This window comes from Haliotis rubra, unplaced genomic scaffold (genome assembly GCF_003918875.1).
Source record: "Haliotis rubra isolate DU_JTF1 unplaced genomic scaffold, ASM391887v1 Scf103, whole genome shotgun sequence".
Taxonomy (NCBI): domain Eukaryota; kingdom Metazoa; phylum Mollusca; class Gastropoda; order Lepetellida; family Haliotidae; genus Haliotis; species Haliotis rubra.
This window is the reverse complement of record NW_025764926.1, coordinates 1,853,327-1,878,546: the sequence shown is the minus strand read 5'-3', so window position 1 is coordinate 1,878,546 and position 25,220 is coordinate 1,853,327. Positions and strand designations below refer to the sequence as shown.

At 39.1% G+C, this 25,220-nt stretch overlaps 2 protein-coding genes and 1 long non-coding RNA gene across 3 annotated transcripts in view; 1 reads left to right on the top strand and 2 right to left on the bottom strand.

Annotated features, from left to right (window-relative positions):
- Positions 1-4,664: 4,664 nt before the first annotated feature.
- Positions 4,665-6,948, bottom strand: LOC124272663 (histidine-rich glycoprotein-like). The gene is made up of 3 exons (XM_046707851.1): positions 6,335-6,948; positions 5,309-5,449; positions 4,665-4,861 (listed from the first exon to the last, which is right to left on the bottom strand). The coding sequence occupies exons 1-2, from the start codon at positions 6,946-6,948 to the stop codon at positions 5,359-5,361; spliced, it is 705 nt and encodes a 234-aa protein (XP_046563807.1). The 3' UTR covers positions 4,665-4,861; positions 5,309-5,358.
- Positions 6,949-7,485: 537 nt separating this feature from the next.
- On the bottom strand, positions 7,486-9,980 carry LOC124272380. Its single transcript, XR_006897323.1, has 3 exons — positions 9,715-9,980; positions 8,508-9,334; positions 7,486-7,575 (listed from the first exon to the last, which is right to left on the bottom strand). It is a non-coding gene; the product is annotated as an uncharacterized LOC124272380 (long non-coding RNA).
- A 14,865-nt stretch (positions 9,981-24,845) lies between these two features.
- The window catches only part of LOC124272335, a 65,096-nt gene continuing 64,721 nt past the window's right edge, over positions 24,846-25,220 (top strand). The window contains exon 1 of the mRNA XM_046707520.1: positions 24,846-25,044. The gene's annotated coding sequence lies outside the window, so the exon portion shown is untranslated. The remainder of the gene's footprint in view (positions 25,045-25,220) is intronic.

Below are 25,220 nucleotides of genomic sequence, written 5' to 3'. Positions count from 1 at the left end.
GTCATTCTTTAGATATTTCCAAAATACTTTCATGGTTTCATTTCAATTCAATGCGTTAATTAGATTGTGTATGCATGTGGTTGTGCTATTGTAAACTATTACGTTCTTGAATGCAAAATAATATTTTCAAATATCGTTAAATATGGAGCGAGGTAAGGAGAGAACTCACTGCCTATCACAAGTGACGAAAGTCAATGATTACAATCGTATCTCGATGAAATGGAACACTGTTCATAATATCAATCACTAGATTGCTGGCCCAGTATGCCCGTTTCGAAATACAGCTGTACGATGTTTTTACTCTAAAACTCACAATGTTCACAATGAACAAACAAAACAACAAAAAAAACAATCATTTTATTCTTGTAACTCACCTCACTCACTTTGATCCTTTATAAGACAATTTTACGAGACATGGAGGAGGTAAAGTTTGGCAGAGGGGTGGGGAGGGGGAAGACATGGAGGACATAATGACAAGATTACAGAATACCGGATACCTATCCGCCATTTTTATTTTGATTGCGCATTTATTTTTGCGCACTTCCGTTTTGTTTCCTTAGCAACAGCACGCCATGAATGAAGGCTGTGTTGAAGCAGCGTTCAATATCAAATATTAAACAATATTAAAGCTAAAAAAAGGTAAGATAATAGGGGTAAAGGGGGTCCCCCCCTTTATTTAAAAGCCTTACCTACCTTACCTTACCTTACCAATCAAAAAACACTTAACATCAGACTGTTCCAACACTGTAGAGTTACTTTTCCCAGCATGCATTTGAATAAAATTTCAACACACGATTACTTTTTACTCTGTTTACGTCAGTGAACGCTGTTAAAATCCCCAGTTTAGGTTTCCTAAAACGGAAGTAAGGTGAGGAATTCGATTTTAACCTTATTTTTTACCTTAAATTTGTATTTTTATTGGATCTCTCGCAGGTTCGCGCTCTCTGTTTCTTCTATATATAGGAGCCTCACGCGCACAATAGAATGTATATAATTAGGTATCCGGTATTCTGTAAGTGTACCGATATAATAAAAAGCCATAAATGTGTGTCATAGGTCAAGTGTTCTCACGGACAACACATCACTCTTGAATATTGTATTCAAATGGTGGACGAAAGGATTGTCCACACAAACGTATTGTTCATTCATTGTACTGATTTATTCACTACAGTTAACCAGTTAACCAGACAGGTTATACGAACAGTTCGCGAAAAACACACCTGACAACAAATTTCTTCGCGGAAAGCTTGAGCATGCAAAAAACATGCGTTTTCGCCACGTGTGGAGTTCGAAGTGAAATTGTAGTTAGTTCGTATCGATATGTTGATAAGGCAGCATGCCTTGAGATAGTTCGTTAGTGGTAACCATTTGGGTGTTAGATTGTTTGACAGAGGTTTAGTGTAATAGGAAGTTTGGAACGTAAGATATTAAAGGTAATAAAAGGTAAATTAAAACAAATATTAGATTCTGATTTAGTGGTTTTGTTTTGATATCACAACTAGTACAGTTCCTGCTGACCAAATGGTGTCATCAGTTTGGCGTCAAACGACGAGTATTTGAAATATTTCAGGCTCAAATATTTAAAACATGTAGGTGGAAACTTCAAGTTCTAAATCGTCTTTTAAAAAAGAAAACTTCATAACATTGCCAAAATGAGAGTGTCCCCTACACGCTGAACGAAAATATGAAACCTCCCTGATTCGCATCAGTCGCGTGTCGAACTTTAAACTAAACAATATGATATATCCATATATACATCCACAACATACTAATCTACTGCATTGTGCTGACTCAATCAGACCTGTCAATCACAGGAGATCACGCCCTTTCAAGAGAGGGAAAAAAGGTGGTAGGCGTCACCATAGAGCTATCAGCATTGTAACTGGCTACCGTCCTGCAAAACCAGCTAAAAGCAACTCAGTAAATACTGCCAATCTCACATATGTCACACCAACTAATCTGCCAACGAGAGTCAAAGTTTCCCTGTTTCCCTGTCATGTTTCAATAAGTGTGAGGAAATTGAAGATCTTGTCAATGACAATGACATTGATATACTTGTGTTGACAGAGACATGGCTCCGGCAGTCCGTCGACGAGGCAAAAGTTGTCTCCATGACACCATTTGGATATTTGTGCCAGCATAAGCCTCGCCCCACACGTGGCGGAGGTTTGGCCATCATATACAGGTCTCATTTCAAAGTTAAACTTTTGGATGATACTGTTTCCTCTTTGTTTGAAACCCTAGACTTTGTGTTGACTGTTGGCAAAACTACAACAAATATTTTGGCACTGTACAGACCCCTTCCTTCAGTGAAAAACAAACTTACATTTGCTGAGTTCTTTGATGAATTATCAACCCGCATAGAAACAAAATGTACAGCACGATCTAGATTGGTTGTTCTAGGGGATTTCAACATTGACTTTGGGAATACTACTTGTGCACAGGCTGTGAAAATGACAAAAAAATTCAAAAGTCTCGGATGTATTCAAGCTGTGTCTGCGTCCACGCGTAATGGTGGTAACTGCTTAGACTGGGTAGTTTGAAAGATCAGTGTTGTGTCCTGAATCCCTCTGTCATTGACCTCCAAATTTCTGACCACTTCCTTGTTTCTTTAGAACTTGATACAGACAAACCTCCACTCCCAAAAAAGTTTCATTCAGTGTCGGAATCTAAAACATTTAGATCGAGATGCGTTTAGACGTGATTTTTCAAATTCTGATCTCATACAGAATCCACCGTCCGATATTAGCAAACTCATTGACAAATATAACTGTGTCCTCATTGAACTCTTAGATAAATATGCCCCTCTTAGATCTAAGCATGTAACAGATCGCCCTGTTACACCATGGTCTGTAACACCGGAGGTTATTGCTGCGAAGAAAGCCAGGCGCCGTGCTGAGGGAGCCTGGAGACGCTTCCATCTTGAAATCCACAAGCAAATTTACTGTGTTGCAAGAAATAAAGTGACGTCTTTGATAAGGCAGGCCAAACAGATGTCACTGAACTCTCAAATCCAGGATTCAATGTCTGACACAAGATCACTGTACAGACTCATGTCCCGCCCTTCTTGGTAAGGAGTTCAGTTCACCACTGCCGAAAACAGACTCTCACGAGGTGTTGCCTAGCCGGTTCCAGCAATTCTTTACAGAGAAAATTGCCAAGATACGTGCTGGCATGATGTCTGCAGATTCTTCTGGCGAATGTGAGACCAGCACGGATAAGCCCTCTACTGAACTAACTGATGATTGCTCGGAGAAACTGGTTACTTTCAATGAATTCACCTGTGATGAAGTGTTGAAAATTATCCGGAAGTCCAATCCTACTTCCTGTGACTTGGACCCTGTGCCGACATCCATCATCCTTGATAACATTGATCTTTTAATTCCGACTCTTACAAAAATCATCAACATTAGTCTTGAATATGGAATAGTGCCGTCTTCCTTTAAGTCAGATCTAGTGAAGCCACTCCTGAAAAGGCCAAACTTAGACTTTAATCTGCTTGGCAACTACCGGCCAGTATCTAATCTCAGTTATCTTTCCAAGTTAGCTGAGCGTGCTGTATGCACACGACTTTCTGAACATCTTGATAAACATGACCTTCATGATCATCTACAGTCCGCCTACCGTAGCCATCATAGCACCGAGACTGCACTGCTGAAAGTGATCAGTGACATTCGGCTTGGCATCGATAACACGACCGGTATCTCGCAGTCTTGGCACTTCTTGACCTAAGCAGTGCATTTGACAACAACGATCACTGCAAACTCCTGGAACGTCTGAGGTTGGAATTTTGTCATCGATGGAACAGCTTTAGCGTGGTTTAAATCATACCTGTCTGATAGAAGTCAGTGTGTAATCATTGACAAGTTGTCATCTGACCCATTATATCTTACGTGTGGGGTTCCACAAGGATCCGTCTTAAGACCGGTTCTTTTCACCTTGTATATAAAGTAGCTTGGAAGTGTCGTGGAAGGACAAGAAGCGGACAGATATCACTATGCTGATGACTCTCAAGTCTACAGATCCATGGAGTCAAGGCCACTTCAGGCGCACAGGACTTTGAGTGAATTGAGCACTTGTTGTGAAGATATCAAGGCGTGGATGTATTACAACAAACCAAAACTGAATAGTGACAAGACGGAATGCATTGTCCAAGGGCCACATAAAAGGAGATCACAGTGTGGTCTTACAGGTTTTAGGTTTGATAATACAAACATCCAAATCGCTGACAAGGTAAAAGACCTTAGTGTGATTATCGACTCAGATGTGTCACTGGATGATCACGTTTCCCATCTAGTCCAGAGCTGCTTTCCTCAGTTGCGTACCATGTCGCTCTCTCCGTTCACAGGATAAACGTTTCCTCGTTATTCCCACTGTGAGGACTTCTACTTATAGTGAAAGGTCCTTTTCGTATGCAGCCTCTACAGCCTGGAATCAACTACCTCAGTATCTCCGTGACTGTACAGAACTTTCTAATTTTCAATCTTTACTGAAGACTCACTTTTTCAAATTAGCTTATGAGTGTAAACGATAATTCATTGCATTGTTTCCATGTATCTTTAATCTTTATTCTCTCCTATAGTCTGTTTGTATGTATATCTATGTCTTGCACTTTTAGCATGTTGTACAAGGAAAACGGCGCATTACAAGCATGTTATTATATTCTTGTTAAAGAGAGCGTTTAAATAACTGTCTCTCGATCACTTTCCGGAAAGGTAGGTCGTCATGTCGTGCGTATTGCAACGATCTCCTTGACAGAAACACAGGAAGTGTCGACCAATTTCTCGACATGTCGGGTCTTTGGAGGACGTTTCTTCCCACTGGGGAAAACCTCTGGTGCATCCTCGATGCACTATGTTCTCTGAAAGAAACAAATTTTACTGTGTCACGGCTCAATACGCATATCAGATTCTGCCTTATAACTTTTCGCTTTTTACACCGATTTTAGCAATATTCCAGAAATAACCTGGCGCGGGACATCGGAAATGGGCCTCACACATTGTACACACGCCTTGACGTGACGAGCAAACGCTTTAAGCGCTAGGCTACCTCCTTGCTCACCCTTCTAGCTACAGGAGTACATTTGAGGTTCGTCTCTGAATTAATACCAGGGCCTAGATTTTCGAAGCTTTCTTAGCGCTATGATAGTCTTAAGTTAATGTTAATGTATGGCACTAAAGACTATCTCATGGCTAAGAGAGCTTCGAAAATCTAGGCCCTGGACTTAAGGAAGACGTAGCCCCTCGTACATGGGGATAATTAGTATAATGCTGCCATTCTGACAGTGTGTATGTTTGCGAACAGTTACCATCGTCGTATCTGACATCGGAGTAGCAGGCAGTACCACATGGACAGACTTCACCGGGGGAAGTTCCAGCGATGTTGCCGTTCGCTGGACATCGGGCGTTTCTGGACGTACACACGTGACACTTCCTGGATACATTGCAACCTTCAACATATAGAAAACTGAATCATGATCGTTATGAAATGAAAAGGTCTAAAACGTTTGTATTATGCAACCATCGACCGGTCAGACCCTACTATAGGTCATACGATTACCAATGAGGCTTAATAGCTGGACTTTAGGAATATGTAGCCCCTCGTACATTGGGATAATTTGTATAAATGCCGCCATTCTGACAGTGTGTATGTTTGCGAACAGTTACCATCGTCGTATCTGACATCGGAGAGCAGGCGGTAGCTACATGGACAGACTTCACTGGGGAAGCTCCAGCGATGTTGCCAGTTTTGTTGACATCGGGCGTTTCTGACGTACACACATGACACTTCCTGGATACAGTGCAACCTTCAACATATTATAAACCCATATAGGGAATAACTGAATGAGTTTAGTTTTACGCCACACTCAAGCAATATTCCAGCCATCCGTTCTATAAATAATCGAGTCTCGGACCAGATAAATCCAGTGATCAACAGCATGAGCATTGATCTAAGCTAATTGGGAACCGATGACATCTGTCAACCAAGCCAGCGAGCCTGACCACCCGTTAGTCTCCTCTTAGGATGAAGCATGGGTTACTGGAAGGCCAATTCGAATCCGGAACTTCACGGGTCAGTAACTGAAGGATGATCGTTATGAAATGAAAAGATCTAAATCGTTTGTTGCATGCCAACACCGACCATCGACCAGTCAGGCCCGACTGCGGGTCTTACTGAATATCACCGAGGCCATAGTCAGTTACGTACTTTCCAGTCCAGTGACCTTTGAACCTGTTTGGCATGGTTCAAACATTACACACTATAGCCATGCGATACAAATTACTGGGTTATATAATTTTAATAATGACATATACCACGAGCACATTTCCTTTACCTGTTGTTGTCGATGTAGTAGAGGTCGTAGCAGTAGTAGTTGTAGTGCATGGCGCAGCGGTAGATGTAATTGTCGGCGCAAAGCGGTAGATGCAGTGGTCGGCGAAGAGGTAGTTGTAAGTGGTCGGCGCAGCGGTAGGTGTAGTGGTCGGTGCAGCGGTAGATGTAGTGGTCGGCGAAGCGGTTGAGGTGGTGGTGGGCGAAACGGTAGTTGTGGTGGTCGCCGCAGCAGTAGATGTAGTGGTCGGCGAAGCGGTAGATGTAGTGGTCGGCGAAGCGGTAGATGTAGTGGTCGGCGAGGAGGTAGTTGTAGCTGTCGGTGCAGCGGTAGATGTAGTGGTCGCCGCAGCGGTTGAAGTAGTGGTGGGCGAAGCGGTAGTTGTGGTGGCCGTCGCAGCAGTAGATGTAGTGGTCGGCGAAGCGGTAGATGTAGTGGTCGGCGTAGCGGTAGGTGTAGTGGTCGGCGAAGCGGTAGATGTAGTGGTCGGCGAAGCGGTAGCTGTAGTGGCCGTCGCAGCGGTAGATGTAGTGGTCGTCGGGCAGTAGATGTAGTGGTCGGCGAAGCGGTAGATGTAGTGGCTGCCGCAGCGGTAGGTGTAGTGGTGGTCGTCGCATGCGAGGATCGAGTGAAGACAAGGTTAGAAGTAATCCCATCATGTGGTGGTGTGCTTGTAGGTTTCTTGTCGGTGATGACGTCATTGTTGCTGATGGTGTTTCAGTTGTATTTAGATTTGGCAATGATATACTTCTGCTCATATTTTATCATATGATTGTGTTGGCGCCGATGACGCCGCTTCTCAAACACAATAAAACAACCAAGAACATCCCTACCATATGAAACAACTCTACTACATAAAACATCTCAGTGTACGTACTTTCTATGAAAGCACATTATATTTTAAAGTGTCACATTTTGAATTTCAAAACCTTAACGTCAGAGAATAATCACTCACTCACTCACTCACTCCACAGAAAACAGTCTGGAACTCAACTTGAATGAATAATTAGTCTAACCCCTCCACTACAGAACAATCAGTCTAGCCTCAACTCTACAGAACGATCTGTCTAACCTCAACCCCACAGAACAATCAGTCAAACCTCAACTGCACAGAACAATCAGTCTAACCTCACGTCAACAGAATAATCTCAGTCTAACCTCAACTGCACAGAACAACTCAGTCTAACTCTCAACCCAAAAGAACAATCAGTCTAACCTCAACTACACAGAATAAACAGTCTAACCTCAACTGCACAGAATAACTCAGTCTAAATTCAGCTACAGTGAAATAACTGTAGTCTAACCTCAAACCACAGAATAATCAGTCTAATCTCGACTCCACAGAATAATCTGTCTAACCTCAACTGCACAGAATAATCAGTCTAAATTCAGCTTCAGTGAAATAATCAGTCTAACCTCAAAACCACAGAATAATCAGTCTAATCTCAACTCCACAGAATAATCTCTAGCCACATCTCCGCAGAATAATCAGTCTAATCTCGCCTCCGCAGAATAATCAGTCTAACCCTCAACTCCACAGGATAATCAGTCTAACCCTCATCTCAACAGAATAATCAGTATCACATCAACACCACAGGATAATGAGTCAAACCCCAACCCAACAGAATAACCAGTCTAACTCCTCAACTCCACACTGAATAATCAGTCAAACCTCAACTTAACAGAATAATCAGTCTAAATTCAACTACAGTGAACAATCAGTCTAACCTGAACTCATGGAAAACCAGTGTAACTTAACTCAACAGAATAATCTTTCTAATCCCTACTCCACAGAATAATCAGTTTAATCTCAACACAGAATATTCATTCTAATCTCAACTCCACAGAATAATCAGTCTAATCCTCAACTCCACAGAATATTCATTCTAATCTCAACTCCACAGAATAATCAGTATAACCTCAACTCCACAGAATAACCAGTCTAACTCAACTCCACAGAATAATCAGTCTAACCTAACCTCCGCAAAATAATCAATCTAGCTTCAAGAACAGAATAGTCAGTCTAATCCTGACTCCACAAAATAATCAGTCTAACTCTCAACTCCACAGAATAATCAGTCTAACTCTCAACTCCACAGAATGATCAGTCTAACTCTCAACTGCACAGAAAAAACTCAGTCTAACTCCTCAACTCCACAAAAACTATCAGTCTAACCTCAACTCCACAGACTAATCAGTCTAATCTGAACTCCACAGAATAATCAGTCTAATCCTGACTCCACAAAATAATGTCAGTCTAACCCTCAACTCCACAGAATAATCAGTCTAACCTCAACTATACAGAATAATCAGTATAAATTCAACTACAGTGAACAATCAGTCTAATCTGAACTCCGCGGAAAAAACAGTGTAACCTTAACTCAACAGAATAATCTTTCTAATCCCTACTCCACAGAATAATCAGTTTAACCTCAACACAGAATATTCATTTTAATCTCAACTCCACAGAATAATCAGTCTAACCTCAACTCAACAGAATAATCGGTCTAAACTAACCGCCGCAAAATAATCAGTCTAGATTCAAGAACAGAATAGTCAGTCTAACCTCAACTGCACAGAACAATCAGTCTAACCTCAACTGCACAGAACAATCAGTCTAACCTCAACTGCACAGAACAATCAGTCTAGCCTCAACTCCACAGAATAATCTGTCTTACCTCAACTCCACAGAATAATCAGTCTAACCTCAACTCCACAGAATTATCTGTCTAACCTCAACTACACAGAACAATCAGTCTAACTTCCACTCCATAGAACAATCAGTCTAACCTCAACTCCACAGAATAATTAGTCTAACCAAACCTCTGCAAAAAATCCCTCTTGCTTCAAGAACAGAATAGTCAGTCTAACTCCTCAACTGCACAACTAGTTTTAGTCACGATATGGCTGAAATATTGCCGATGTGACTTTAAAACTCACTCACTCACTCAACTCCACAAAACAATCAGTCTAACCTCAACTGCACAGAACAATCAGTCTAACCTCAACTGCACAGAACACTCGGTCTAACCTCAACTGCACAGAACAATCAGTCTAGCCTCAACTCCACAGAATAATCTGTCTTACCTCAACTCCACAGAATAATCAGTCTAACCTCAACTCCACAGAATTATCTGTCTAACCTCAACTACACAGAACAATCAGTCTAACTTCCACCCATAGAACAATCAGTCTAACCTCAACTCCACAGAATAATTAGTCTAACCAAACTCTCTGCAAAAAATCAGTCTTGCTTCAAGAACAGAATAGTCAGTCTAACTCTCAACTGCACATAACTAGTTTTAGTCACGATATGGTTGAAATATTGCTGATGTGACTTTAAACTCACTCACTCACTTAACTCCACAAACAATCAGTCTAACCTCAACTGCACAGAACAATCAGTCTAACCTCAACTGCACAGAATAATCAGTCTAACCTCAACTCCACAGAATTATCTGTCTAACCTCAACTACACAGAACAATCAGTCTAACTTCCACTCCATAGAACAATCAGTCTAACCTCAACTCCACAGAATAATTAGTCTAACCAAACCTCCGCAAAAAAATCAGTCTTGCTTCAAGAACAGAATAGTCAGTCTAACTCTCAACTGTATTAACTAGTTTTAGCTCACGATATGGCTGAAATATTGCCGATGTGACTTTTAAATCTTAACTCACTCACTCACTAACTCACACAAAACAATCAGTCTAACCTCAACTGCACAGAACAATCAGTCTAACTCTCAACTGCACAGAATAATCAGTCTAACTCTCATTGCACAAAATAATCAGTCTAACCTCAACTGCACAGAACAATCAGTCTAACTCTCTCAATAACAGAATAATCAGTCTAACCTCAACTCAACAGAATAATCAGTCTTATCCTGACTCCACAAAAAATAATCAGTCTAACCTCAACTCCACAGAACAATCCAGTCTAACTCACGTCAACAGAATAATCAATCTAAACTTCAACTACACAGAATAACCAGTCTAACCTCAACTCCACAGAATAATCAGTCTAACTCTCAACTCCACAGAATAATTGGTGTAACCTCAACCCCACAGAACAATCGGTCTAACCTCAACCCCGCAAAATAATCATTCTAACTCTCAACACTCACATGATAATCTGTCTCTGCATCAACTCTACAGAACAACTCAGTCTAACTCTCAACACTACATAATAATCAGTCTCTGCATCAACTCTACAGAACAATCAGTCTAACCTCAACACCACATAATAATCAGTCTCGCATCAGCTCTACAAGGCAATCAGTCTAACCTCAACCCCACAGTTCAATCAGTCTTACCTCAACTGCACAGTACAATCGGTCTAACCTTAACTCAACAGAACAATCAGTCTAACTTAAGATCCACAGAATAATGAATATAAACCTCAACCCCACAGAATAATCAATCAAATCTCAACCCAACAGAATAATCAGTCTAACATCTACTCCACTGAATAATCTGTCTAACCTCAACTCCACAGAATAATCTGTCTAACCTCAACTCCACAGAATATGTCTAACCTCAACTCCACAGAATATGTCTAACCTCAACTCCACAGAATATGTCTAACCTCAATTCCACAGAATATGTCTAACCTCAATTCCACAGAATATGTCTAACCTCAATTCCACAGAATATGTCTAACCTCAATTCCACAGAATATGTCTTACCTCAATTCCACAGAATCATTGTAACATCTGAAGGATGAGCTCGTTCTGCTCTCCTAGTAACACCATGCATGACCATGTACTTCAATAAAAGTTTGTATCTCAAGGACACTGATAAGGTAACAAGTCTTACCTCCCTTTATACTGAATATTAGAACTGTAGTCACGGTAAGTCCACTGATGAGGAACATGCACAGCATCACTAGTGCACTCACCACTCCTCTCATAAAGAAGCATCTACCTGGTGATGGGGCATGACGGCGATGAGGCTGCTCGGATACAGAAACAAGGATTAAAGGGTTCCAACAGATGGCAATTATAATTAACGTGTTGATTAAATTTATCAGGTCGAAGTATATACATGTCAATTCACTTGATTTTCAGTTATGTGAATTAATTTACCACAAAAGTATCTCTATTTTTTTAGATAATGATTGAAAGCATCTCCCACGTTCATGTTACTTGACGGGGTGGTTGAATTTGAAACAGTGCATAGGTGGATCCACACCCCCACCCCCACCCCCCCCACTTTTAGCCTGAAAGTTTTAAATGACCATTGAAACTCGGGTGAAAAATGACGTATGCACCTCCTTTCTCTCACAGTGCGCCCCTTTTCTCCAAAAGCTGTATCCTCCCCGGTAGTGTTATTTGGGTTTAGGTTCAGTAGACGGTAGAGTGTGGTATATGTGCCATATATACACGTTTGTGGTCAAGTTTGAAATGGAAGCTCCTAAAATACCTATAAGGGAGGACGACCAGTAATTATGACAGTGAGCGAGTGAGTTTAGTTTTGCGTCGATTTTAGCAATATTCTAGCAATATTACGCCGGGGACACCCAGGAATGGGCTTCACACACTGTGCCCATGTGAGGAATCGAACCCAGTCTTCGGCGTGACGAGCGAACGCCTTAACCACTAGGCTATTCCACCACCCTAACGATTACGTGAACAGTAGACTATATATTGCAATCTGACCACTGTTTGCTGAATAATAATACTATCGCTGACTTTGTTCCTATTACCACTGAAAAAATTTATGGTCTTTGTTTACTGTCTTTGTTTTTCTACTGCCACTCTTTGTATACAGGACACGTGAAGATCGGGTTTAGAAGTGATCGTCAGCAACCCATGCTTGTCGTAAGAGGCGACTAACGGGATCGGGTGTGGTCAGGCTCGTTGACTTGGTTGGACACATGCGATGGGTTCCCAGCTGCGTAGATCGATGCTCATGCTGTTGATCACTGGATTGTGTGGTCCAGACTCGATTATTTACAGACCGCCGCCAAATAGCTGGAATAGTGCTGAGTGCGGCGTAAAACTAAACTCACTTTCTCTCGGTAAAGCATACAGCAACTGTAATTCGTATTGATCTGTGCCAAGTTAATATATTCTTTAAAGGTTCGCTGTTGACGTGTCATAGAACAGCCGCACCACAACACGGACATAAACTTCTATTTCAAGGATAAATTTTGATAAGCATGGAGGTCCCATTTACCTTCTCTCACAGCCTGATGTTCTGTAATAGGATGTTTAGCACCACACAAAAAATAGTCAAAGTCCATAGGTTGGAGAAAATTTACTTTCAGTTTGCTGGCATTCAAAAAACTTTGGCATGAGGATGTCATCTTCTCAGATTCCATTTTGCCATTCACATATATCTGCTATGATGGCACAAGAGATTCCCAGATTTACATACAACTAGTGCATTATTTCTAGATCGAACCAAAGAAAGCCATGAAGAGGAGATCTTTCACGACTTTAATAAAAGATCGGCATTTCACAGAAGTCGTTTAGTATTCTGTCTATTAATCTCCAACATAAATTGATAGAAACTGCCTACTACTGTGTGTGTGATGACTTTCTTCAGCTTTCCGCAAGTCAAGCAATGTCTCCTAATATCATTGTGACAGAGGTATTAGCATTGTGACGTCATAACTGTAAATCATTATGACGTCATACGTCTAGCGGTATTACACTAGTGTAATATTGACGTAAATATATTACACTGCAGCATCTTCCACGGGAGAGAAATAAATAGAGAAAACATAGGAAGGTCACGAGTTTCGTATAATTCGTATGTAATGAGACCGAGTGTGGCATTTTATTTATTACCCACGTCTAACATGCATTAAATTGACAAAATAGCGTATTTTTGTTAATATTTTGGTTTCAAGTCGAAACCGGTTTCCATAAAGAGGTTGCGGAAGAGTTTTGTACTGTAGTATTGATATTTGCATGACGTCACTGTAATGACGTCACTGCCCAGGGTAACCGAGGTCACGATGCATGTCAGTTGTCATCGCCCTCGTACAGCCTCCTCATAAACTACTCCGTAGCACCTCGTTTCTTGGTTTCCAGTTGCTTCCATGCGGCTAACATCACTGGTGGAAACATTGCGTTTACGTTTTCGACGGGTATAATGTCTCAGTTCGACTCACAATTAAACAGCGACACGGCAACGTTCGCGATCTTTACATTCCCATAATGCATTTAAGTTGTAGAATGAATGGATTCACGTTTTGTTATGTATGAAAAAATAGTTACGTCAGAATGTGACCTAATTGAGAGGTCATCGGTTATCCAATCAAATAGTTAGAATCTCAGGTCAAGTCGTTACGACATAAGTCAACGCGATACGACACTCGTGTGACGTACGAGATTAGTATGCAACTACCCATATTGTTGACCACGTGGGTAATAAATAGAGAGAATACTACACGAGGTCTCATTACATACGAATTATACGAAACGAGTGTGGTATTTTATTTATTACTCACATCTTACATGCATAAATTGACAAAATATCGTAGTTTTGGCATTATTGTGGTTTCAAACCGAAACCGTTTTCATAAAGAGGTTGCGGAAGAATTTTGTTCTGACGTTCACTTTTGCATGACGTCACTACGCCATTCTCAAGTCTGTCCCTTTGGTAACCTACGTCACGATGCATGTCAGTTGTCATCGCCTCGTACAGCCTCCTTCAGTAAACTACTCCGTAGCACTTGCGTTTCTTGGTTTGCAACCGCTTCCACTCGGCTAACATCACTGGTGGAAACATTGCGTTTATGTTTTTCGACGGATATAATGTCTCAGTTCGACTCACAATTAAACAGCGACACGGCAACGTTCAAAATGTTTACATTCCCACAGTGCATCTAAGTTGTAGAATGAATTAATTCACGTGTTTGTTATGAATGAACAAGTAGTTCCGTCACAACGTGACGGAACTGAGAGGTCATCGGTTATCCAATCAAATCGTTAGAATCTCAGGTCAAGCCGTTACGACATAGGTCAACGCGATACGACACTCGTGTGACGTGAAATTAGTATGCAAATGCCCATACGTTGACCACGTGGGTAATAAAGGTGATTATTACCATCACCGTCTCAATTGCTATAACCACTGCTTTGGTAGCATTATCTATCTTTGAATCTGTACTGGTAGTAGCTACTCGTAATATCTGTAATAATTTGTTTTAATGTGTAAATTTAGAATACAAATGTCAATTACAGCACATAGTTTTGGTGTTGGTTTTTGTTTCACAATGACTATCAGTTGACTACTGCAGAACTTTCAACATGAACATGAGAGCATATTCCGCTAGCCACCATCTCTTTATAACTTTCCAAGAGAAGCAATGTAACGGCAAACAGCATAAAATCTCCAAGGTACATACATGTTCATTACTCTCATCACAAAAATGCCTATATAGTCAGTGTGTTTCTATAAACTAAAATGGAACAGCGTTTGTACAGATCATCAGCCAGTAAATTTTAGGTCATTTCGGGGTCTTTTTCAAGACCCAATCAACAAATTTAAGGAACTATAGAAATACATATAACACCTAAGTAGTTGAATACAGACAAGATTGGTCAAATGTGGGACCGACCTTTAGGGGAAATAGCATTTTAGCCACATTGCTGCACTGGGATAGAAATTACCACGCCCACTGTTACTGCAAGGTAGTTTTATTTTGTATGTTTCCTGCACATGACAAGTTTTGCTATATTTAGGGCCATTTAATCGCAAATCATGGTGATTAGGACCTTTTCAAGGCTGACACGTACGTAGGACCTTTGTAGGGAAAATATTCAGGTTTCAGGTTTTTTCAAGACTGTGCGCACCCTTTGGCAAGTATACAGTGTATTGTTACTTTCTGAGCATTAATACATTGTGTAATGAGTCATTGCATTTCACAATAAGATATCTGAAATAATGATAAAATTACTATGTATAATATTTGTATGTATTATGAAGAAGAATTAAATTGACTTATTAAAACTGTTAATAGAAAATACATTTTTTTTTTTTAAAAAACACTCATTATTTCTTATCAATGACTGGGTAGTTTGTTAGCTCCAGGTAAACACATTAAAGAGTATCTGACGTAAGCTTCATTGTATTTTCATCAATTACAAATTGTACAATTAACAACTGACTTCCCATATTTCTTGATTTGAGTAAAACAAAAGAAAACAGGGTGCTGTCACGTGATCTCGATTTCTTTAAAAAGGGGACCACTTTGACCACCACATCATGGCACATCATAATCTACATACAATAAGCTTTCCAAAGAGCTTTATAATATGCCCATACAAGAGATGGGGCATTAAGTCGACTCTAAACCTTAGCCTACTGCTCTCCTCATTAGTCGTCTCTATGACAAGCATGGGTTCCTGAAGATCTTCTAAGGGTCAAGCAGTGAAAGAAGGAGTACCAGCATCCTGCCTTAAGCAGCAGTCACTGCTTGCAGTCCTACCGTTTCTGGGTTCACCACTGCGTACAAATGATGTTTCTGTGATGTCCGTGAACTGGTCAGTACGTCCTGAACTTTGTGTCAGCGCTGAGCTCCTAAGAACATCACCGTGACTGACATATCCGGTGGGCAGAAGGTTCAAGCACAGCCTCGCCGAGAACCAGTCCGATCCATAGAGCGACCATATTGTGCACCAGTGCCTCTGGGAATGCCTGAGGTGTATCTGCTGGAGGTTCTGCTGGTGTGAGCCATCAGAGACAACGACACCTGGAAGTAGGCTAGTGTCAGGAATCACATGCACCACTACAGACTAAATAGCTACTTTGAGATTACAACTGAATGTCAAAATCTGTTCCGTTTTGTTCACATATGCATCATATTTTAAATTGTTGTGATAATATGGAACTATCTGTTACGGATGTATTGAATAAGTCAATCTGGTACAATAATAACATAACAATTGATAATAAGCCAGTATATTTTTCCCATTGGTATGAAAAGGTATAACATATATTAACGATTTCTTCAACGATACAGGAAATTGGTTTAATTTCCATGAATTTATTCAAAAAATATGCTTTGAATACAGACTTTTAACATTTCAAGGGTTGGAAACAATCTATCGCCCATATACTTACAAAGAATTAACTTTGAGTCAAATACAAGACATCTCTCAAACACCAATATTACCTTATAATGTTTCTAAAATCAACAGTACCAGTAGTAGATTATTTTAAAATGTTGCAAAATTCTAAAATTTCTAAATTTAAAAGATACAGCAAAAGGGAGCTTTATCTTAATGAAAATATTACTGAAACAGAATGGATAAACTATAGTTTGATGGCAAAAAGATGTACACAAAGCAGTGACTTAAGATGGTTTCAGTTTAAGATTTTACATAATAATCTCATCACTAATTGTTATTTATATAAGATTGGCTATGTTAAGTCACCAGCATGTTCATTGTGTAAAGATCCAGCTGAAACTATAGCACATGTGCTTTGTAATTGTCAATATGCAATAGATATTTGGACAAAATTTACTAAATGGATTGAAGGATACATCGAAAGTAAAATTCATTTAAGTGAAGAACATATATTATTTGGATTTAAAGGTAAACATAATAATCCTCTTAATGTGGTGATTATAATAATCAAATATATGTTGTATAAATGTAGTAAGAAAGCAGTGAAACCTAATTTTATATGGTTTCAAAAGAAGTATTAAAATATTATGAAATCCTCAAAATTTATTGCCTTTCTAATTGTAACTATGCAAGTTTTCATTCTTTGGTCATCCTTCCATTTACTTTTTCGAAATACTATAACTGACTGACTGTAACTACATGTATTTTGTATATATGTGTACTATATATATATAAGAGGTAATGTACACATTATCTATTTCTTTACATCAACACTACCACTGTACACTTAAAATACTTTCAATTGGAACGTGCTGCTGTAATGGAAATTGTAACATAAAATGGAAATAAGAAAAAAATATATAAAAAAAAAAATATCGAAGTTTTGGTATTATTGTGGTTTCAAACCGAAACCGGTTTCATAAAGAGGTTGCGGAAGAATTTTGTTCTGACGTTCACTTTTGCATGACGTCACTACGCCATTCTCGTCTGTCCCCTTGGTAACCTACGTCACGATGCATGTCAGTTGTCATCGCCTCTCTGTACAGCCTCCTACAGTAAACTACCCCGTAGCACCCCTGTTTCTTGGTTTGCAACTGCTGCACTCCGGATTACATCACTGGTGGAAACATTGCGTTTATGTTTTCGACGGATGTAATGTCTCAGTTCGACTCCCACAATTAAACAGCGACACGGCAACGTTCGCAATGTTTACATTCCCACAATGCATATATAAGTTGTAGAATGAATGAATTCATGTCTTTGTTATGAATGAACAAGTAGTTCCGTCACAACGCGACCTAACTGAGAGGTCATCGGTTATCCAATCAAATCGTTAGAATCTCAGGTCAAGTCGTTACGACATAGGTCAACGCGATACGACACTCGTGTGGATGTAATGAGATTAGTATGCAAAATGCCCATACGTTAACCACGTGGGTAATAAAGGTGATTATTACCATCACCGTTTCAAATTGCTATAACCACTGCTTTAGCATTATCTATCTTTGAATGTGTACTGGTAGTAGCTACTGTCATATCTGTAATAATTTGTTTTAATGTGTAAACTTTGAAAATTTTAGAATACAAATGTCAATTACAGCACATAGTTTTGGTGTTGTTGTTTTTGTTTCACAATGACTATCAGTTGACTGTATTGTTACTTTCTGAGCATTAATACTTTGTGTAATGAGTCATTGCATTTCACAATAAGATATCTGAAATAATGATAAAAAGTACTATGTATAATATTTGTATGTATTATGAAGAAGATCTAAATTGACTTAATTAAAACTGTTAATAAAAAATCCAATTTTTTTTAAAAACACCTCATTATTTCACACAAATTTCAATGACTGGGTAGTTTGTTAGCTCCAGGTAAACACATTAAAGAGTATCTGATGTAAGCTTCATTGTATTTCATCATTACAAATTGTATAATTAACAACTGACTTCCCATATTTCTGATTTGAGTAAAAGCAAAACAAAACAGGGTGCTGTCACGTGATCTCGATTTCTTAAAAAGGGGACCACTTTTGACCACCACATCATGGCACATCATAATCTACATACAATAAGCTTTCAAAAGAACTATAATATGCCCATACAAGAGATGGGGGCATTAAGTCGACTCTAAACCTTAGCCTACTGCTCTCCTAATAGTCGTCTCTTACGACAAGCATGGGTTCCTGAAGAAAGAAGGAGTACCAGCATCCTGCCTTAAGCAGCAGTCACTGTTGCAGTCCTACCGTTTCGGGTTCACCACTGCGTACAAATGATGTTTCTGTGATGTCCGAGAACTGGTCAGTACGTCCTGAACTTTGTGTCAGCGCTGAGCTCCTAAGAACATCACCGTGACCATATCCGGTGGTCAGAATGTCTGGCACAGCCTGCCGAGAACCAGTGCGATCCATAAAGCGACCATAGTGTGCACCAGTGCCTCTGGGAATGCCCGAGGTGTATCTGCTGGAGGTTCTGCTGGTGTGAGCCATCGGAGACAACGACTCCTGGAAGTACACTAGTGTCAGGAATCACATGCACCACAGACTAAATAGCTACTGTCTGAGATTACAACTGAATGTCAAAATCTGTTCCGTTTTGTTCACACCCTTGAATGTAAATGTCCCCGAAAACCCTTGCCGTTGCAGATGACAAGAACTGATTCAAGCTCTCACTGTCCAGACCTTGTTTTGAAGGGTTGACACACATCTGTTCAAATATTATTTCACACACATCTATCCTCCTTCCCTCTATATCCCGACACAATCAGGGTACGGACACACTGGAGCATATCAACGTCATACCCAATATCTACAACTTTCGGAATGAACTCGGCAGACAGCGACGTTCCATTCCAGCAATTCAAGAACAGGAAGTAATATTGAAAATAGGTCTGACGTCAGATCAATTATTCTTGCGGGAAAACCATCAGGACTATATATAGAAGGTGGAATTAACAGATTCTTTTTTAATACAGTACCTGTAACAGAAACCTCTCGGTCCCTGTGACCCCAAAATATAGTGTTACATAAAAACGACGATCGTAAAAGCGACGTATTGTGGAACTGACAACTCTGTGTTGTACTGCACGCTTGGTGATTCTGTATGTATGAGTTTCCTGGAACCTTCTTATGCGTTCTTCAGTGATTGTGCTCAATGGTGTAAACATGACATACATGTCATTTCGCGTTTGAAGATAGGTCAGGGATATCTTTCTAAGTAACACGGAACAAGATTGTGTTACTATACTGAAGGTCTCAGTGGTTATCAAACTCCATCATGCGTGACATGTGGAGTACATTTGGTAAGTTGATGTAAGTTGATATCCGATGCAAATCCATGTATCAAACACTTCCGTGAATTGACATTCTTCTTCTTTTATATTTCGTTTAGAGGGTGTGTGGGTGTGTGTGTGTGTGTGCGCGCGTGTGTGTGGGGTGTGGGTGTGCGCGCGCGCGTAGTGTGTGTGTGTGTGTGTGTGTGTTGTGTGTGTGCGTGCGTTAGTGCGTGCGTGTGAGTGTTTGTGCGGTGTGTGTGTTGTGTGTTGTGGGGGGGATATTTCGGTTGGTTTTGTGTTGTTGTTTAGTTTGTTTGTTTGTTTGTATTTGTGTGTGTGTGTTTTTTTGTTTTCTCGTTTTTTTGTTCGTTGTTGTTGATTTGGTTTTTGGGGGGAGTATTTTTATTTAGGGGGGGGGTGTTTGTTGGTTTTCGGGTCTTTTCGTTTTTTTATTAGGAGTACGATTGACTTGCTTTTGCATGCGTTTGTGACTGGTGGCAGCTTTGGGGCAAGGCACCCTCTCCTTTTCGAGAACACCCGGTATTATCACTAACTGATAGTGATTCACATGCTCATGACTGTATGTATTTGAACACATCCAAATACAACGACAGATGACAAATACAAATGAACAATAGGAGGCACATTTTATTATTCTGACAATATGATGAACATGTGGGGTTTTTTGTGTGTTTTTTTGGTTTTGTTTTTTATTCATGACATATAATATACATTGCTGGTTATGAAAAAAAACATATAAACAAAATTATAAGCGTACAATCGCAAATCGCACGAACATTGCGCGCGAGGTCGAATTTAACGGATCTTTTCACTTGTGTTGTCGAATATAGCCTGAACTAAACTCCCTTTTGTTTTTTAGTTCTAGGGAATCTTTGTTTACATTGGATACCCATACTTCCCCACATGGACAGTGTAGGAAGAGACAGCTTATTGGCGGTATATAACCAAATGTGTTCCATGATCATCTGTCCATTCCTCCCTGTGACGAGAATCAGTAACTGGTGATAGACTCAACAGACTTCAACGACAAAGCGTTAGATACCGTTCATTATCTTATTTGTGACTTTATTTTTACCACTAACATGAAGGTAGTTCATGATAAGTTACTGATATATGCTGATTAAGATGTAAAAATATGTTGTGTAAATTGGGCAAAATACATTGTGTAAATTGGGCAAATGTCAAAGGGATTACCAATCATTCTCATTTTATTTTTACTCCCTCTCTGCCTACTATCCCCCCTCTCTCTCTCTCTCCCTCCCTCTCTCTCTTTACTCCTCTCTGTCAAACTACCCCCTTCTCTCTCTCTCTCTCTTACTCTCTCTCGCACACTCACTCGCACACTCACTCAGTTCTACTCACTTATTAAAAATAAGACATGAGTAATTTGTGTATTTTATCTATGAATGCCAGGGGCCTCCAGTCGGACAGCATAAAACGTAGAGATATTTTTAATTTCGTACAAAATAGGAAATCATCTATAATATTTTTTCAAGAATCTCATAGTACTTTAGAAAATGAACAGACATGGGCAGCCGAATGGGGCTACAGATGTTACTTCTCACATGGAACCAGTAATAGTGCAGGGACATTAATACTGATTAAAAATAACTTTGAATATGAAGTGCATGAAATAATTTTGGACGAAAATGGAAGTTTTATCATACTGGATATGACAATAGAAAGTATTCGGTTCTCAATTACAAATATCTATGGACCAAATAAGGATAATCCTGAATTCTTTCAAGATCTTGCCAATGAATTAGAACAATTACCTGGAGGCGGTGACTGGAATGTAGTTCAGGATTATAATTTGGACACTTATAATTTAAAACATAGAAATAATCCTGAAGCATATATGAAAATTGTCGACATAAAAACAAAACTAGGCTTAGTTGACCCGTGGAGAATTTTCAATCCTGATAAACAGCAGTACACATGGCGTCAAATGAATGGAGTAAAACAGAGTAGGCTCGATTATTTCCTCGTCTCTGAAGAGCTTATGTCCCTAGTTAAACGTACTTCTATAGATGTAAGTTACAGATCAGATCATTCTATTATTTCCTTAGAACTTGCCCTTAGTCCAGTAGAACGTGGACCGGGTTACTGGAAGTTCAACCCATCTTTATTGCATGACAATGATAATGTAACACAAGTCAAGCAAACGATACGGGAAACAGTGGCCGAATATTGTTTTACCGGAAACATCGACAATTTAGAAGGTATTGAATTATCAGTAAACGATCAAGTGTTTTTCGAAATATTAAAAATGAAGATAAGAACTAAGACAACTGAATATTCAATTAAAATGAAAAAACAAACTGAAAAAGAAGAAAAGACGCTGGAACGTGAAATCTATGAAATGGAGGCTAGATCCCAAATATTAAGTAGTGATGATCATACAAAATTGTGTTTAAAAAAAGAAAGACTCGAAACTATTAGAACAGTAAAAATAAAAGGAATCATATTTAGGAGCAAGGCCAAATGGTATGAAGAGGGAGAGAAGAATACTGAATATTTTATGAACTTAGAAAAGAGAAACTATATAAATAAGAACATGAATGAAATAATAACAGAAAATGAAATTCTGACGGAAAAGGAAGACATATTGAGAGAATGTTCAGAATATTATTGCAATTTATACACAAGTAAAAACGCAAAAGATTGGCAAGATTACCTAGATGTATTTACGAAAAATTATGACCAGAAATTATCAAATGATCAACGCGAATTTTGTGAAAATACACTTACGCTAGATGAATGTACACGAGCCTTAAATAGTATGAAGAATCGAAAGAGTCCTGGATCGGATGGTTTCACAGCAGAGTTTTATCAATTTTTCTGGAAAGACATAGGTGTATAACTCTGGCGATCCATTACATATGCATACGAATCTGGAATGTTGTCAGACTTTCAACGACAAGGTATCATAACATGTTTGCCTAAAGACTCTCGTGATAGGCGATACTTAAAAAATTGGCGACCTATAAGTCTTCTCAATGTAGATTACAAAATTGCATCTGGGGCCATAGCTTCACGACTGAAAGAAGTCCTTCCTGAGATAATAAGTGAAACTCAAACAGGCTTCTTAAAAAATAGATTTCTAGGAGAAAATACTCGAATATTATATGACTTAATGAATTATTGTGAAGAATATAAACTACCTGGTCTTTTAGTTGCAATAGATTTTGAGAAGGCATTCGATACTATCGAATGGGACTTTATTGACAAGGTACTGGAAGTATTTAATTTTGGCCCGGTACTTAGAAATTGGATTAAACTCTTTCAGCGTAATAGCTGTAGTGCCTCAATTTTATCGGGTTCGTTGTCGAACTTCTTTTCCCTAGGACGCGGATGTCGTCAAGGAGACCCAGTAGCGCCATATCTCTTTGTAACATGTGTCGAACTATTGGCTATTGCAATTAAATCTAATAAGCATATCAATGGTATTACTATAAAATATATAGAATATCTCATCTTCCAATACGCAGACGATATGAATTTCACTTTAGATGGATCTGAACGAGGACTGTCAGAGCTAATTCATATTATTAAAACATTTGCAATAGTATCTGGTCTAAATTTAAACTGTGATAAAACTATAGCTGTCTGGATAGGGTCCAAACGAGACACAAATGAACAACTCTGCCCATATATACCTCTTCGCTGGTCCAAAGAACCATTTAAAATCCTGGGAATAATTTTATTTTTTCAACCAATTTAGAAGAAATGATTACATTAAATTTCGAACCGCAGTTTTCAAAAATTAGAAAAATATTATTCTCGTGGTCAAATAGATCATTAACTTTGATAGGTAGAATAACGATAATTAAAACTAAAATTATCCCCCTTTTTACACACTTGTTTATCGCCCTCCCTAATCCTTCTAAACTCTTTTTCAAACGTTTGAATACTATACTTTTTACGTTTATTTGGGGTGGGAAGCGTGATAAAAACCAAAGGAAAATGTTGATAAACGACTACTGTAAGGGTGGCTTAAAAATGATCGATGTTATATCATTCTGCAAGTACATGAAAATCAAATGGATAAGGAGATTACTGACATCAAAGGGGTTGTGGCAGCACCTAGCATTTGAGACATTATCACCTTTGGTGACATTAATCTATTCAACTTTCAAGTGGAAAAATACAATCCTACTCCAAAAATGTTAAAACTACTTTTGGAAAGATGTTGTTTCATGCTATGCATGTATCCATTCTAAAATTAGTGAAAGTGTTGAAGATTTTATGTGCTTGCCACTTCTTAATTTTGTACCTGTTACCGATATTGGGTTGTTCGTCTCATGGATAAAAAGGCATGAAATATATGAAAGACATTGTCTCGAACAACGGTGAGTTCAAGTCCTATGATACGCTTAAAGAAGAATTTAACCTTAAAGAAACATATCTCCTTTATTTAGGATTTTTTAAATATATACCCAAACACTGGATCAATGCCATCAGAGACACAAATCAAAAGATAGAATCAGTAAACACTCAGTGTAATACTCTCACACAAATACTCAAGTCAGCTAACTGTAAATTCATATATACTCAGCTATGTGAAAGTCAAGGAAGCTCTCTCTATAATCTTCAGCGGAAATGGGAAACCAAACTTAATATTACTCTAGCAGATGACTATCTTTGTGACTGTTTTGCACTGATAAATAAAATTACCATAGAAAATAAAGCCAGGAATTTTCAGTATAAACTGATTCATCGAATAGTTACAACTAAGTCATTTTTGTTTAAGATAGGTATCAGTGATGATAATGCCTGTACCCTCTGATGAACATGTGTTTACGCACCAATATCAAATAGTGATGATAGGGAAGTTAGAGTATTGCTCTAATGTATGGAATCCTGGAAGGGACATTGTGGCGTTTTGGTTTATTTTGTCTCACTTTACTTGTTTTGGAGAGGACGACAATGCGACATAGCGACAATGTCCCTTCTCGGATTCCATACTAATGCGCCGACGGAATTCAGTGTGAAACCAACTAACACCAATTAACAGATGTATTTTAAAATAAGTTTACAAATCAAAACGAATCCACGTTAGCACGAATCACCAATACATATGTGCTCACTATACATCACCAATACATCTGTGTTCACTATACATCACTAGTACATCTGTGTTCACTATACATCACCAGCACATCTGTGTTCACTATACATCACCATTACAGCTGTGTTCACTATACATCACCAGTACATCTGTGGTCACTATACATCACCAGTACATCTGTGGTCACTGTACATCACCAATACATCTGTGTTCACTATACATCACCAGTACATCTGTGTTCACTATACATCACCAGTACATCTGTGTTCACTATACATCACCAGTACACCTGTGGTCATTACATCTGTGTTCACTATACATCACCAGTACATCTGTGGTCACTATACATCACCAGTACATCTGAGGTTCACTATACATCACCAGTACATCTGTGGTCACTGTACATCACCAGTACATCTGTGTTCACTATACATC

What these genes read in the sequence shown, in the direction of transcription:
- LOC124272663 (XM_046707851.1), bottom strand. Translation starts at nt 6,948, where the DNA reads ATGCGACGACCACCACTACACCTACCGCTGCGGCAGCCACTACATCTA. An exon ending in TACTACATCGACAACAACAG is followed by an intron (nt 5,450 to 6,334) that starts GTAAAGGAAATG and finishes TATATGTTGAAG; the next exon opens with GTTGCAATGTATCCAGGAAG.